General features: G+C 43.6%; 1 protein-coding gene and 1 long non-coding RNA gene across 6 annotated transcripts in view; one reads left to right on the forward strand and one right to left on the reverse strand.

The window, feature by feature from the left end:
* Nucleotides 1-16176, forward strand: part of taok3a (TAO kinase 3a) — a 67936-nt gene that overhangs the window by 42507 nt on the left and 9253 nt on the right. For 4 of the 5 annotated variants that reach the window (XR_004615086.1, XM_034597071.1, XM_034597072.1 and 1 more), the window contains exons 11-17: nt 522-603; nt 3722-3889; nt 5164-5361; nt 7397-7534; nt 13129-13365; nt 14810-14938; nt 15849-16052. Coding sequence is in view for 4 of the 5 variants with exons in the window: in XM_034597071.1 (XP_034452962.1) it covers nt 522-603; nt 3722-3889; nt 5164-5361; nt 7397-7534; nt 13129-13365; nt 14810-14938; nt 15849-16052 (1156 nt within the window). In the remaining variant the exon portion in view is untranslated. Of the gene's footprint in view, nt 1-521; nt 604-3721; nt 3890-5163; nt 5362-7396; nt 7535-12311; nt 12555-13128; nt 13366-14809; nt 14939-15848; nt 16053-16176 lie in introns of those variants that run through there. The other variant, XM_034597074.1, reaches the window with a different exon arrangement.
* LOC117768582 lies at nt 8367-12321 on the reverse strand. The gene is made up of 3 exons (XR_004615088.1): nt 12186-12321; nt 11408-11499; nt 8367-9860 (listed from the first exon to the last, which is right to left on the reverse strand). It is a non-coding gene; the product is annotated as an uncharacterized LOC117768582 (long non-coding RNA).

Genomic DNA, 16176 nt, shown 5'->3' on the forward strand with positions numbered 1-16176 from the left:
AAGGCTGCACTGTAAAGACCCTGACTTCACATACCTTCACTAAAAAAAATGAGCTGGAGGTTTTGTTGCAGTCACTGACCCTGGAATGGCCCTAAACACTCATTTTCACGGACAAAATCCTAAATAGCATCCTGGGCTGTGTGTGAATGACCCAGAGCAACAACCTGAAACGGTGTGTTGCATATACTGTGTTATCGTGATCATATTTTTAGATCTGAGTCAGTGGCACAGTGCTCCACAGCTCCAGTGGCCTATATTTTTTATAGCTCCGCATATTTACATAATCCGTATATGGTTCATGTATGGGGCTACGCGGGGGGATTACATGGGATTGTTCCGGTTTAATTAATTGATACGATAAACACAGCACAACAGAAGATTAATCACCATCACGTTAAAAACAGCCCTTGACAGTGGGTGCAGTCTGTGCGGCTGAACGCAGCCCGTCATTAGACCGTCACTGCTGTAATCTCTTTAACCTGTTCTGATCTATAACCTCCATCTCACTCCTCTTTACACAGGTCTGACCCCTTCCGGAGCTTTGTCGACTACTGCCTACTGAAAATTCCTCAGGACAGACCCTCGTCGGGGGAGCTGCTAAGAGTGAGTGGGCTTGCTTTGTAATCCCCGCAGCCGTGACCTCACTTCCTGCCTCAGTTAGTCCCAGAGCCAATGTGGATGAGTCACTCCCACCCACCCACGGCTCTGTAATATGCAAACAGATACACAGAGTATTCTTCCAAGCGCAGGAACCCCTGCTGAGAACTGCCTTTTCTGATTTTATTCCTTTTTTGTCCCCCATTTGTCGTAACTCTGCTTCTTGTGTAGCTTCAATCCTTCAGGGCTCCATAGAGCTTGTGTGCTCGCTGCTTTCACATCAGCACTTTGATCCGTGCACAACTGATATGAGCTTTTAAATGGTTTGTCTATCCATCATTTAGCGAGTTGCATGACAGGATAAATGAAAAACGAGAACTACGGAGGTCGCGTCAAATGAACATTAAACATAATAAAAACAAACCTAAATGATATTTCTAAAGACTAGAATTTGGACAATGAACATTCCCCTGTACCTGACCACTTGATCTTTTTGTTTGTGACCATCAGATAAACCTATAGACCCTTTAAGAGTTGTATGTGCTTGGCGATCACGCTCAACAGCCCAGCAGCGTTCACACCTGCCTCACCTTCGGAAGGTGTGAGGTTTCTCTAGCAGTTAAACCAGAGGGTCTGGACTGTCATCGGGATGCGATCGACATTTAGACCCCTGACCCACATCCAGTCTGAAAAAACATTAAAGAAGGATAAGTAGTGACCCGACCAGATCAGTGACGAAGGGGCTGCTTTATGTTGAAGGGCTTTTTGGGGGGGCTGTGGTGTAGCCTGTGATTAATTCCCCACTTTCACTTCTCAGACACACACACACACACACACACACACACACACACACACACACACACACACACACACACACACACACACACACACACACACACACACACACACACACACACACACACACGCCCCTCCAAGCTCTTAACAGGGGAAATCAGGTCATTAATCTGTGGCCTTGAGATATCACTGCTCTGGCTTCAGGTTAAACACACTCCCTGTGTACCTCGCTCAGAGTAATACTCATTATATGAATAATGAAATAATAACCGCTCAGTGGCCTCCTCCCATAAGAACTCATCGTTTATGCAAAAATGACTCTCTTCAACAGCTAAAATTAACTCTTGGGTGATGATTCTATAAATTAAACAACAAAGCACATATAGTCCCAGTGTATAACCAGAGGTTGTGTTCAAATGGATAATTTTATCAAGTCAAGATAAACCATCAAGTTACAGGAAAGAAGAAAGTCAAGACAATTTCATAATCTGGATTTTAGGCCTTAAAAAGTCTTAAATGTGTTTGAAATATAACGTCACAGGTCTTAAATACATTATTAATTATGTCAACGTTCATTCATGATCACGTTTCATTTTGGTCGCGTTTTAATTGTCGTGTTTTTAACGGCGTCACATCTGCTATCTGAATTATGTGTAGTTGTTATCACACTGATGTGTGTTCAATTGCTATAAAAAAAATGGGAGGAAATGACATGATTGACAGCTGAGACTGACTCGTGATTGTTCAGGTGCAAGAATCAGCGGGACGTCGATCCCACGGCTCCACGATCTCGACTGTGCAGACTTGACATGTGCAGGAGGGCAGCGTTTGTATTCAAAGGTGGAGACTTGTGGTCCATCTTTATATAAAGTCAATGATATTAAGTCTTAAATTTAACTTGTTTAAACCTGCAGGAACTCTGAGTTAATACTAAACGATAACAAGCATTTAGGATCATAATTCGCCGATCCCCTACAAAGTAAATCTGGTAGAAGAGGCCGGCGACGCTGCAACACAGAACATCGTGTCATGTCCCTTCTTCTTAGCACCACCCCCATAATGAGGAAGAATCCTGGAGATAACTTACGCTGGCTGATGGGTCGGGGGTGGCCGAGCGCGCGCCCACACTCCATCCGTCAGAAAACGGGACAAATCACTCTCATCTCTATTTTCAGAGCAGTGATGTCATCCCCCCCGTGTCCTGACTAACCCATTACACCAGCATCTGTCACATGGAAGAGGAAGGTGTGCAGAGGGAGAGGGAGATGGACCTAAAATGTGCTTTTATTTTTTCACATCTCGTCATATATTTATATTTTAGTCTGACGTTGCAAACATTTTTAGCCATTTGAGCCGAGCGCACAATAATTTATGAATGAGAGTGACTAAGAGGAGGTGTGAGTGTGTGGTGGAGTGGGTAGAGGAGCCGGGCAGAGAACATGTTGTGTTTTTGGTTTATTTTCACCAGCCCTGTCCCCCCCAACTCTGCCCTGATTATGTAACAGGTTGAATAATTTCATAAATACACAAAGACACCAAATTACACCTTCATCGAACTACAGACAAACCTGTCATAGCTTGAAAATCAAAATGAGTCACCACTGATGATTCTATAATAACCCTTAAATACATTTTTTTAATTGTGGACCTAAAAGCCTCTCATTATCATCATATTCTTAAACAGTTGTTTCTGTGTCTTGCTATAATTTAATTCAAACTGTCATCAATGCAGAGGAAAATACAGAGAAGACATTAATCACTGGAAAGAAGAGGATCAGGAGTATTTGAGAAAATCGATTTTATGAACAGTCTTTCACAGGAAGATGAGAGTCCCAGGATCAGCTGAGCAACCTGCAGGCGCCCTCTAGTGACAGGCACAGTTGTGGTGTTTATTGAAATGAATGGATGAAATAAGTCAAAAGCAGCGCAGTGAAAAGATGTAAAATATGATCTCCTTCAAACACAATTTATATATATTTAGATCTTTAAAGCTGCGCTTCAAATCACAGTTTTTCGTATTTGCTGAGAAGTAACTAATCCTATTCGATCTAATCCAGCAAACACCATCTTCTTGTTTTACTTTATTGTTTATTATTTGCTATTAATATTTAAATTGTAGATTAAATTGCTGTAAATTGTAACATGTAGTCTGTGGTAAATCATTTTAGGTGAAAACCCCTGAAATGTAATTGCAGTAGAACACAGACGCATATTGCTCGTCAGCAATTAAAAAAAAAAAAGGGTACATTTGTTTCCTCCTTCTATCCTCTTCTAATTAACTTAAGACCCAACTTACTAATTGACGCTCTGCCTCTCTTTCTCTGTCCAGCATGATTTCGTGCGTCGGGAGCGGTCGCCACGTATTCTCCTCGACCTCATCCAGAGGACCAAGGACGCAGTGCGTGAGCTGGACAACCTGCAGTACCGCAAGATGAAGAAGATCCTGTACCAGGAGAAACACAACGGGCTGATGGGAGAGAGCCAGGAGGAGGAGGAGGTGGGAGGAAGAGGGACACGGGGGGGTGTTGATTGGACAGTGTTTCAGTGGAAAATAAATATATATATATATTTTCTTCTGTAATATAACACAAAAAACAACTAGACGGATTTCCCTGAAATTTGATGGTAGGGTTCCAGGATCACTTTCTTTAACATTGCAAGACAGGATGCTTTTCAACATTTTGATGATGATTAAATTTGACAAAGCAGCGACCAGTGCTCTGTAGCAGCGGCGGCTGAGACTCATCAACGCAAGTGACCTTGTCAATCACAACAACAGCACATTCACAACAACAACAACAACAACTGATTCTCCAGTTCAGGCTCTGTGCACCGAGTCGATCTTCACTTTGAATAGGTGAACAGCTCTTTGTGCAGCAGCTAGTTTTTATTTGCCACTGCTGAATTTCTGCAGGTCACTTTTACAGTTTCCGAAAAATATATTGCAACAGCACGAACACAGGTCGGAGAGGCTGCACATTTATTCTTAGAAATGGACTGAAACATTTAACAGAATTGTTGGATCACACGTTTTTCTCAGTGGATTGATCGTCCAATCCTTTTCCACTGCAGCCCATCAGTTTCTAATTCTAATTTAAGAACAGAATTGCTCTGCAGTGAGAGACTGATTTCACTTGATCTGAGTCAACAGTGCAGGATTATCTGCATCCAACAGAGGATCTGGGACTCGCAGTACAGAGGGAGAGGACAGGTGTCTTTGTCCGAGCGGATGTTATAGAAGCCTTTCTTCTGCAGCTGCTGCAGCCTGACGTCGGGTTGAAATGCCCGTTAGTTGACCTGGTCTGAGGCAGCATGAACAGGCACGGGCAGCCAGCAGCCACAAGTCCTGTCATCCTACACCACGTGATGCAATCCAGAGCAGCCACCAGACCTCAGTGCAACGAGACACCCCTGAACGCTGCACTGTATAAAACCCTGCAGTCCCAAAGCGTTCTGGTTTTAGGACAGGGTGCAGTGGAAAGATTGATTATAGCCTCCTGATCTACAAGTCTCTTACTGGAGACTTGAAGACTGCGCTGCTCTTTAAAGCTGTGCAGTTAGATTCCGCTTTATGCATCATGATCACACACTGACACCACGAAATGACACAAGCATCCGAAGAGTTAGGGTAGAACACAAATAAGATTAGTTCTGCATATATTACCATGAAAGACACAAGTGTATATTTTCATCTGTGCACCGTTGCATGACTCTTGAGTGCCCGTTTGTGGAACCACGTCTTCATGCATGTGTGTGGACGTTCCCTTGCAGGACAGCGAGGCGGCCAGCTGTAAGATGAACAGCCTGGGCAGCAACCACTCCATCCCCAGCACCTCGGTCAGCACAGGCAGCCAGAGCAGCAGCGTGAACAGCATGCAGGAGGTGCTGGACGACAGCTGCTCCGACATGACCATGATGCACCCCCAGGACTACGGCAGCACCCTGGACTCCTCGCCGCACACCAAAAAGGTAAAGGTCATGGGTGAGATGAGGGGGGTGGAAGAGGGATTAAAAGTCATAACCAAAACCAAACTGGAGTCACAAACTGAAAACCAGTGAGAGAAGTTCTCAGCAGATCACAAAATCTTCTGTCTGAGCAGATGAGCTCAGGAACCCCTTCACTGAAACCATGTCATGGCCAATATATGTTTATCCCCTTTGCTGATATCTGCTGATGCTGGTTACACGTGTAATTTCCCCATAGTGGATCTAAAAAAGGATTATTATATTAATCGCACATTATCGTATAGTAACCACCTCATTCCACTGATTTCCATTCTGTTTTCTCCTCTCTCGTCCTGTGTGGAGTTTGCATGTTCTCCTCATATGTGGGAACTCGAGCTTCCTCCCACAGTCCAGAGACATGTTGTCAGATTAATTATAGACTCTAAATTGCCAGTAAGTGTGTTTGTCTCTGTCCATCGCCCCTGTAATGGACAGGCCACCTCTCCATGGTGAAACCTTAACGTTAACCGGGACTGACTCCAGCCAACCAGTATAGATAATGGATGGATGGAAGTAGTATTCTTGTAGTACCCTTCCATGTACTTCTATTTGTAGGAATCGTATTCCTCAGTACATAAAACACAAAGCCACTTTCTTTATGTGATAATGACAACACTCCAGAAATGGAAACGACACACTGCTCCGTTGAAAACATCCTCTTGGTTTTTCTCACTGTTTCCACGAGTGTGTGTGTGTAATCCCCTCCCCCCCCTGAAACCATGGAAACCATCGACATAGTCCTCACTGTTTGGCAGATTGCTTCAAGTTCATCACAGACACTGTTCACACTCCAAGAACAAAGGCTGTGTACACATGTCGACAAGCAACACACACACAAACACACACACACAGGCTCTTACAACTCACACACACACACAGTCACACGTTACACAGAGGTCAACACAATGCCTAACGTTCTCATTGAATACCACATATGACTGAAAGATGTGTGAAGAGAGGGCTGTCACTGCTCCGTCATTCTCTTTCTTCATCTGCTCTTTGTGATTTGACAGTGTGTGAATACGCACAGACAGTCAGTGTGTTGTTTCAAGTTCAGGGGGCTGAACTGAGAACAAGTGAAAGTGACACATATTGTTGTGAGACGCTGATGAAGATCCCGTCTCACATGAATCAACTCTCGAGTGTTGACTTTTCATCGTGTTTTGAAAGGTTACGATTGACACAGTTTCAGCAGCGGCTGATGATTCCTTTTGATAATTAGATGTCGTGTGATTAAACATTAATGGGAAATTTTGTTATTTAAAGAGTTTTACTAATGCAGAGTTCAAAGGAGACGTTTGATGATTTTTCATTCGTTGTGATGAAAGATTAAAATAGCCAAAAGTCTGTGAGTCACGTCAAACACCTCGTCATTCAGACCACTGTGATGTCACACGTCATCACACTACCCCACATTTGCATTATGCACAGCTGACAGCTAGTCTGGTTCACCTCCTACCAAAGCTCGGTAAGGCAAGAGCTGAGGCCGACATTTCCGATACGCACTCGAGGCGGTTGACCAATCATAACAGAGTGGGCCAGCTGGCCAATCAGAGCAGACTGGGCTTTATCGGGAGGGGGGGGCCCTTAAAGAGCCTAGTGTTTCAGACAGAGGCTGAAAAGAGGAGCTGCAGCAGTATGAGGACAGTGATGTGTTTTCTGAACATTAGAGCGTGTGAACATTTTCAAGTGATAACACAAATTATGAATATGATAATAATATGTCTCATTTAAACGTATAATGTGTAACAATTCCAGACTAGACCTATGTTGTGTATTTTGTTGACTTGTTCTTACATTATCAAAATGATTTCCAACGATGTTCAAAGTCAGAAATCCACAATTGTTTCATTTTGGTCATCTTTTTAATTTTGACATATCAGCTTTACATTATCACCTTAGTGCTATAACTTCCCAGGCAAATGACGTATGACTTGTTCACCTCAGTCTCATTAAAAGAAGAAAACTCTGTGACTTCTCCTCATTGTGTTCCAAGCAGGACCATCAGTACAACTGGGACGATGGGCTCCACAGGGACCACCGACCAGAGCTGAGGCCGGCCTCCTCCGACAAGAGCAGTCAGGTTCAGAACTACAAGAACCAGAGCCGCTTCGCCACCATCAAATCGGCCTCTCTGGTGAGTTTAGCAAAACGTGTTTTATGTGCCTGTGAGGTCATTTTCTTCACCTTGACAAAGTGTGTTGTTTGGGGAAAATCAAAAAATCAACTTCTCGCAGATGTTGTGTTTACACTGCAGCAGCACACGAGATCACAGATGAGGAATTGTTTTGTTTCTGTCACTGATTTGTGAAGGACGTGGACTTTGAGTGTGACGTAATGTCTCCGAGCTGGGAATAATGTGTTCTTGTCACGTTGTTTAGCAGATCTGTCTTTTCCTTGTTCCTTCCTCTCTGCTTCCTTCACCAACTCTTTGATATTTACTCTTTGTTTTCTGTACTTTTGATCATTATTTTTCTTTCGTCTCCATCTATATTTTGGTCTTCACCTCTCTCCGGCTCCACAATTAACCATTTCTCCTCCTCATCCCTATTATTCACCTCACTCCTTTTGTTTTTCCTCCTCTTGTACTATGCTTCACATTACCTCTCCTCCCCGTCCTCCCTCTCCTGCTCTTGATAAACCAACGTTCTCAGATATTCTCAGTTGAAGGGGGTGGGATTTTCTCTCTCTCCTTCTTTCTATGTCTCCCCCTCACGCTCTCTCGCTCTCCCTCCCTGTCTGTTGTCATGGAAACCAGCTCTAGTAACTAGTAAGTAGTCGCGGTGTTGTGTGTAAGTGTGTGTGTGTGTGTGTGTGTGTGTGTGTGTGTGTGTTTGTGTTTACCCATCCATGACCTAGTGGTTTTAATTCTGAGTCCTGTCTGTTGTCAGGTCTTAAACCAGACCACACGAGCAAGGCTGTGTGTATGTGTGTGTGTGTGTGGTTGTGTGTGTGTCCTTGACCAGCACGTGAACCACTGATAGATCAGGGGCTGTGTGTATTATTCACACACCACTGGAGATTTCTTGTGTTTATATTTATCTTACAGTTGTGGCGTCTCATATTTGATAGGATCTGTATGATTCCTTCTGGCCATTCTACATATCCAGTGAACCCCAACGCTGGAGCCACTAAAGTATGAGGGTTGAAAATAGAAACATATCATCAAATTCCAGAGTCAGAATCCACCCTGAAACATTTCCTAGTGATATACGGTTCCTTTCTTTGCTGTTTTACTTTTCCTTATGGGGGGACCTCACCAAAAAAGTATAAAATAAGGTCATTACTCTGTCAAGCATTTGTTTCAGTGGCCCCTGGGGAGGAAGCACTGTCTCAGTTTTATCTCCAGAAGCCTCCACACTGTGGTTTCCCAACCTTTTTTGACTCGTGACCCTTTAGAATGAAGCAGTGTCTTGACTCCATGTAAGCCAACCAGTTAAAGTGATTAACCTTCTTGTGTAATATAAATGTTTTCTCCCAGTGAGTCATGTTCGACTTCATGAATGGGCCAGAAATTCAGGAGCTCTCTCACTTCACGTGCACGATGCGAAGAAAGAATCGCTGTCCCAACATGCTAAAAACAAAAAGTACACAAATGTTTTAAGCACCAACGCCTGGATGTTCAATTTGCACCACAACGTCACGCAGGAGAAGGTGCAGTCACCTGGGTCTCATGTTTCCATCGCTGCCAATCAGAGCTGGAGCCTCGTCTGCCTGAGTCATTTGACCGGGGAGTGAATGTCGATTGTATCCTATAAAAGGCAAAAGCCAGATGTTAGTGGGTTTTGTGATCAGTGGAAAAGCAGCTATAGGTTGGAGATTAATGACCTTTTCCACACTTCCTCCCACTATACAGAAACGAAGCCAAAATCTCTTGAAAACCAACACCGCCATCTTGCGCCAAAGTCATGATTTACAGCTAAGACTGACTCTCAAATGACGTTGAAAGTGCAAGATGGCGACGTCTGTATCCGGGATATTTTGGCTTCATTTGTGTTCCACAGGAGGAAGTAGTGACACGTTATACATCTTTATATGCAGACTATGGGTGAGACACGTCACCCATGTTATAAGAGAACAGGGGTTACAGGAGTAGCCTTGAGTTTAAAGAAATTCTCTCCTGAGCTCTATTATGTTTTCCATCATTCATCTGTTTAAGAATCCATTTAATGTCACAGAAGCGTTGTCAGAATGCTGCAGAACTCTAACTCACACAGTCCTGTTTTAAAACTGTTTTGGTTCTTTGTAATTTGCTGTGGATTAAATTCAAACTAGAATCTGAGCAGCCGAGGTGGCACACGCTGTGTCGGCAGCTCTGTGTAACTGAAGTCTTGAGCAGAGACGGCATCATGTAAACCACAGCGTGTGATTGTGCCGGTCCTGCCCGCCGGCGCTGAAAAAGATGACATCATGTTTTTTCTCCTGAGCGCAGACGTCCTCAGATTGGCCTCAACTCGCTGAGACTGGAATCAGCAGGTAGACAAAGAGAGAGGGAGAGAGAGGAGCGGGGGGTCCAGATGGTGAGGGGTGATGGAGAGATGAAGATGGAGAACGGGAAGAGAGAGAGATAGAGAGAGAGAGATCATGAATGAGAAGAATGGAATTTTTAAAAAAGGAAAATAATAAAAAAACTGCAAGTAATAAGATGCATCCTCACAAACGCAAGTGATTCCAGAGCGAGAAGTGTGCTCGTGTTTTCAAGACAAAGGAGGAAATCAAGGTGATGGAGGGAGATTCAAAGACATTAGAGCGGGAATGAAATGAAAGAGCGTCACAGCAGGAGGAGGAGAAGACGAGGAAGAGGAGGAGGATACAGACAAGACATCAGAGATGAGAAGGACAGGATAGATAAACAAACGTGAAAAAATAAGAGCAGCACAGATCTGGACAAGATGTACAAGACAAAAAGAGGGTGAAAGGATTTGATACCCAGAGATGACATGATGCAGAGGGTCTGATATAACGTGAAGAAAAGAAAAGAAATGTTCAAGAGAAGAGATAAAAGATGAGGGTGAGAAAGTGCAAACTAAGGAGAAATGATCGAGGCAGATGTAAGCGAAGGACGAGAAGGGAGAGAAACGGTGGAAATACAAAAAAACGAGAAGGAGGCGCGAGCGGAGTGAGAGGGAGGGCAGGGGTTATTATAGGTCAGATGAAGTAACTGACTGAAGCTTGAGGTGGCACGAGAGACAACAGCGTTATTAAAAACTTCACCTCGTCTACCGATCGTCTTCAGCGCTTTGAGACGCAGCAAAACACTCTTCTTCCCCATCAGCTTTAAACCCATAACAATATATTTTAATGGTATTTATTAGTTATTTAGCAGAAAATGGATTAAAAGACTTCCTGCAGGTAGATTTCAGAGCTTGTGGTTAAACCAGATGCACAGTTTTTGTGTTTGCATCCCTCCTGAGCTGTTACATGAGAACAAATTTGTCCATGTACAGGAAAACTGGGGCAATAAATGAGGGTCTGTGGAGGTTTTTAACTTCCCTCCTTCAGCCAGACGACTTCACCACATGTCACTATACATCTGTACTAACATTCAACGTGCAGACATTTCTTCTTTTTCTGTCTCGCACCTGACAAACAGCCAGAAACACTGGACTTAACTTCATGTAATGAGGAAGGACATTAGTGAAATCATGTTTTCGTCTTTTTTTGTTTGTTTGTTAGTTAGTTAGCAGGATTGTGTTAAATCTATGGGATGGATTCCTACAAACCTTGGTGGAAGGATGTGCTATAGGTGAGGAAAGAAACCATTAAATGTTGGTGTGGATCTGGATCAGGGGGCAGATCCTGGAATATTTCTACTTTTTCTCTCATATTGCAAGATTGGGCATTTTTCAACCTGATTTCTAAGAGAATAATTCATGGATCCTGATGAAAAGAAAGACGAGTGTTTAGGCGAGTGATATTTATGAGTAAGTGAAATCTGGTGCACATCCAAACACAAATCCGGATCTAGTGAATTTAGACCGTTGGGCCTCGGTGGAGGTTTGAGCTCTACTTGGTGTCCTTCCAGTTCAACTCGTGTTTTTATCTTCTGGTTTAGAACAATTCCAGTGTCCTGCAGAGCTTCTTCCACGTCTCCTCCAAATTCTGTCAGGGTTGAAAACCTTTAAACTCAAATCATGGGCAAAAGTAGGAAAAGAAATGCCCCTGTTCATTTAAAAAAAAGTCCTTTAGCAGCACAAATATTGTTACGCGTGTGTTGCCACCATCAGCACATTTCTTCTACTCAGCAAATAGCGTCCTCTCAGTGCAACACAAACGTAATTTAAGACAGACCTCCTCCAACTGCTAATTCAGCAGCATAACTTCGTTCAGCCGTGAAATTCCCACTGATCTCACTGGAACATTCACCTTTCGCCTCCATGCTGCCCCTCCACTCCCTCTGAATATGATCTCCTTTGCAGGGCCTGAGCCTTGTGTGAAAGAGGCCATCACATGACGTGACTTGGCCCTTTGTGGCAGCGTGCAGGGTGGCAGCGGAGCAAGTGACTGGGATTGGGAGCAGCAGTATTACAGTAGGGGTATTGATTCAGCACAGATTAAGGAGCGGAGCTCAAACCTCCATCTATTTCCACCTCTTCCCTTCTAGATGCTCTTACTTTACTTCTCATTATTTCAATTTTCTTACCTTCTAACTCTTCTGGTCATTCTCCATCTGCTGCTTCTCCTTTGCAATCGCCCCCCCCCCCCCTTTATCTCTCTGCCTTCTCCCCTCCAACCTCCCCCCTTCAACTTCTCTCACTCCTTCTCAATGAGGTATTCATGTGACCCACCTGCTGTACGCCGCTTAGCGTTTGCCCGACTAAAGAGCCGCTCTGTGCTCTTGTTGGCCTGCGGAGTTGGCCTGCCTCATTCGTAGTTCATACGCCTGCCTCTGCCGCTGCGTGCCCAGGGCTCGAACCAAGGAGAGAAGTGAGGGGGGGTCCTCTTCCAGTAAAGGGGTGGGGGGGGTGGGGGGGGCTCGGGGTGGCATCGGAGCGCAGACGAGGTTCTGTCAGACGTAGGATGCTGCACAAGGTTCCTGGATGCTGGTGCACTTGGCTAAAGTAGCCATCATGTTTGGCCGGAGGAGTTCAGGTGGAAGTTATGAGAAGATGCGGAGCGAGTATTACTTGGACGTGGAGAATCCTTTCTGTGCTCAGGTTGGTGTGTCGGTCGTGGGTTTTTCTAAAAAAAAAAAAAGAGAGAAAAAGATGATGTTTCTGTTCAGACATTTAATTTGATGCTTATATTGGATAAAATGTGATGATGGAGATGTTCAGTTGTGTTTTGTTTTTCACGTTCCATCTGGTTTGAACACATTTCAGACAGTTTTTCGGTTTCCTGATCTGTGCGGTGACTCTGTGTGCGATGGTCAAATGAAAGAGCTTTTGTTTGGCTCACAGCTAAAGGGATTTCACAGTATTTATTTTTTAAAGTCTTAATTTATTTGAAATCACTTGTGTAAACTTTTTAAGTTCCTCACTGGTAACAGCAGCTGATCTGAAATTATTTTATTTTTTTCAACTAATCAACTCATCAACCAAAAGATGACCTGGATAAATTGTTGCAGAATATTTACAAAGAGCAGGTGACAGATTGAACATTGGAGCTTTGATTCACCCTGAATTTTAAAACCTTTTAATGTCTTGTGTATGTACAACAACATTGTTTTAAGTCTGATCTTGAATCAGTTGTCGGAAGCGCTCACATCTCCCAACTTCTCTTCCTCCACAGGTGACCAAGCAGATCCACGAGCATGAGCAGGAGAGCGAGCTGCGGGAGCAGATGTCGGGCTACAAGCGCATGCGGCGGCAGCACCAGAAGCAGCTGATAGCCCTGGAGAACAAGCTGAAGGCCGAGATGGACGAGCACCGGCTCAAGCTGCAGAAGGAGGTGGAGACGCAGGCCAACAACGCCTACATCGAGCTGGAGAAGCTGGCCAAGCGCCACGCCGTGCAGAGCGAGAAGGAGGTGGGCTTTGTCGGAGGGTGGTCGGGGGGTTATTGCACACGAGCGGACGCACAAGTGCAGTAAACTGTTAAGTTATTACACAGATGATCGCAACGTGCAACAGTTGGCTCGAGGGATAGAGTTTGCTTTGGAAAAAACAAGGGAGGAAATGATGCTGTAGTTATTAAGATTCTGTTACTGGAGCAGAGTTAGTTTGATTCTGCTCAGAGTTGTTATTGTTCGCTCTGGGAAAGAAGAGTTAAGTTAAGACCTGACACACTGCTGCCACCCAATGATACATATGATGAAACACAAGGGCAGAAGTAGGTCAGAAGATGTCACGCTCTGCAAAACAAGCTGTGTATCTCGGTGATTAGCGTGCGGCGTGCCGACCCGGCCCCAGAGATAATATATCTGCTCATAAAGACAAGCAACATAAACACACAAGGTCACATGTGTGTGTGACACATCGCTCTGTTAGACCAACGGTTTATTGCATACTGGTTAAATCATCTTTTTATTGAATTTCTATAAAACCAATCACCTCAAAGCCCGAAGTCTTTAACTGATCGTGGTGTAAATAAACAAGACATGAGAAGTTAAAGGGGCTGCAGCTATTTATAAATATTATTATTATATAATTATTACCTCCTCCTTGGTGGAGTTTGTTTTTTATAGTTAGCAGGATTACGCAAAAAACTACTGAACGGATTAACACAGAATTTTGTAGAGGGAAGCAGAATTTCTTCAACATTGCGATTCCAATGGCTTCTCAGAGAATTATGTGTGAATCTTGATGGGAAAAAAATTGGACATTTTAAAGGTTGGAATCGACGAGTTTGTGCAATTTCATGTGGATTCATATAAACATCTGGATCTAGTGGATTTAAATGTGGTTTCATAAGGGGTGTCGGGTTTTGTCAGCAGCTCTATGGTAAGAAATTGGGCACAAAACTTTTTAAATATTAAAATTATTTCAAAATAGTAATACAATGTTTAGAATTTCCTTGAGACCAAGGGGACGTCTTCACTAGATTTGTTTTCTGTGACCGGGAGTAAAACAAACCTCAAAGATATTCTCTTCATAATTATATAAAACCAGAAATCCTCCGCTAAGATATCCTGGAAATATCATATATACATAGTTTTTATCACTGAAATTTTAAACATTTATAAATAATAATTCAATTTTAAAAAACAATTTATCAAGAAAATAAACAGGAAATAAATTCAGAATGAAAAGAATAATTAGCTGCAGACCTGCAACTTCTCACATTTGGTATTTTTGCTTGAAAATCATTGAAATCATATTATTTATATGTATCTTGATATATACAGTAAATTTTAGCTTGTATAATTCACAGTTTAGTGCTGAGATTGTGTTGAGTTAAAATATTCTGACTGCTGATCTAACTGCTCCTCGCCCCTGTTCTCCCTGTCTCCTGCACCCCCCCCTCCCCCCCAGATGAAGACGGCGTTGGCGGATGAGAAGAAGTTCCAGCAGCAGATTGTGGCGCAGCAGAAGAAGGAGCTGACCACTTTCCTGGATAATCAAAAGAAGCAGTACAAACTCTGCAAGGAGAAGATAAAGGAGGTGCCCCACGTTCTGCTGTTTTCCTTTTTTTCATCCTTTTGTGCGCTTCTCCCTCGTGTGTGACACACGGTCCAGTCGGCTGTGCACAGTTGAATCAGCCCTCCTCCACACAAACATGCACATTCACTACCTCCAAAGTGGTCTTTTGGAAAGTTGTGTTGAGTCACACCGCCCACTCACCGTGTACCTACACATGTATATACACACAAATGAGGAAAACCCACAAATCCATACGCACAGAGCAGCGTTTATGTGCCTCCGCAACCTTGAAACAGAGTCCAGATGATACTCCTGTGGGCCGCGAGTGTGATGCACTGTGTTTTCAGTTAGGAGATAAGTGACCAAAATTAGGTCAGCGCCGTTAAAAGAAAGCGTCTCTGGCAGGGAGAGATATTTCCCACCAACTGAGGGCTATAACGGAATTAGACACCACAGAGAGCGAGGATCAGGCTCATGTGTTAAGTGTATTAGCGCGAGTTGTAGATTACCTTAAAGCCCATGAAAGAGAAAGAGAACTCATACAGCGGAGGGAGAGATTCGGCTGAAATTATGGAGCTTTTCAACCATATGAAAGTCAGCTGTGGTTCGTGACAGAAGGTCAGCCGGAGTTTGGCATCAGCTCCACACACACACGATAATGTTGACGTGCACGGAGGCTTTTTATTCCACATGCAGAACATGTAGAATATGTAATATAATAGTAAAGAAAATCTGCTTTTCACACATTCACTGGTTTAAACTAATCCTCAATTACGTTCCTCATACAGTGCCCATTGATGGATAATCCCAAGAATTTAAATTTCAGATAAATTACCCACCCAACATGTCAAATAAATCTCGTACAGATTCCCATCATTCATTGTCCTTTGGTTCATGATTGATCCGTGTGTGAACTTCCACCTCTTCTCAGGAGATGAACGAGGACCACAGCACACCGAAGAAGGAGAAGCAGGAGCGTCTGTCCAAGCACAAGGAGAACATGCAGCACTCCCAGGCCGAGGAGGAGGCTCAGCTCCTGGCCCAGCAGAGGGTTTTCTACGACAGGAACTGCCGCGCCTTCAGACGCAAAGTCATGATCAAGAGGCACGACTTGGAGCAGGAGCAGATCCGAGAGGTGTGAAGAACATGCATATATGTATTCTTAATTTAATCGTTAAATTCATGATGTAAATTCCACAAAACACTTTCAAAATAAAATCCCTGTTCATTAGTTTTTATTGTTTGTGACAAGGCCCGGA

Source organism: Hippoglossus hippoglossus, chromosome 9 (genome assembly GCF_009819705.1).
Source record: "Hippoglossus hippoglossus isolate fHipHip1 chromosome 9, fHipHip1.pri, whole genome shotgun sequence".
Classification (NCBI taxonomy): domain Eukaryota; kingdom Metazoa; phylum Chordata; class Actinopteri; order Pleuronectiformes; family Pleuronectidae; genus Hippoglossus; species Hippoglossus hippoglossus.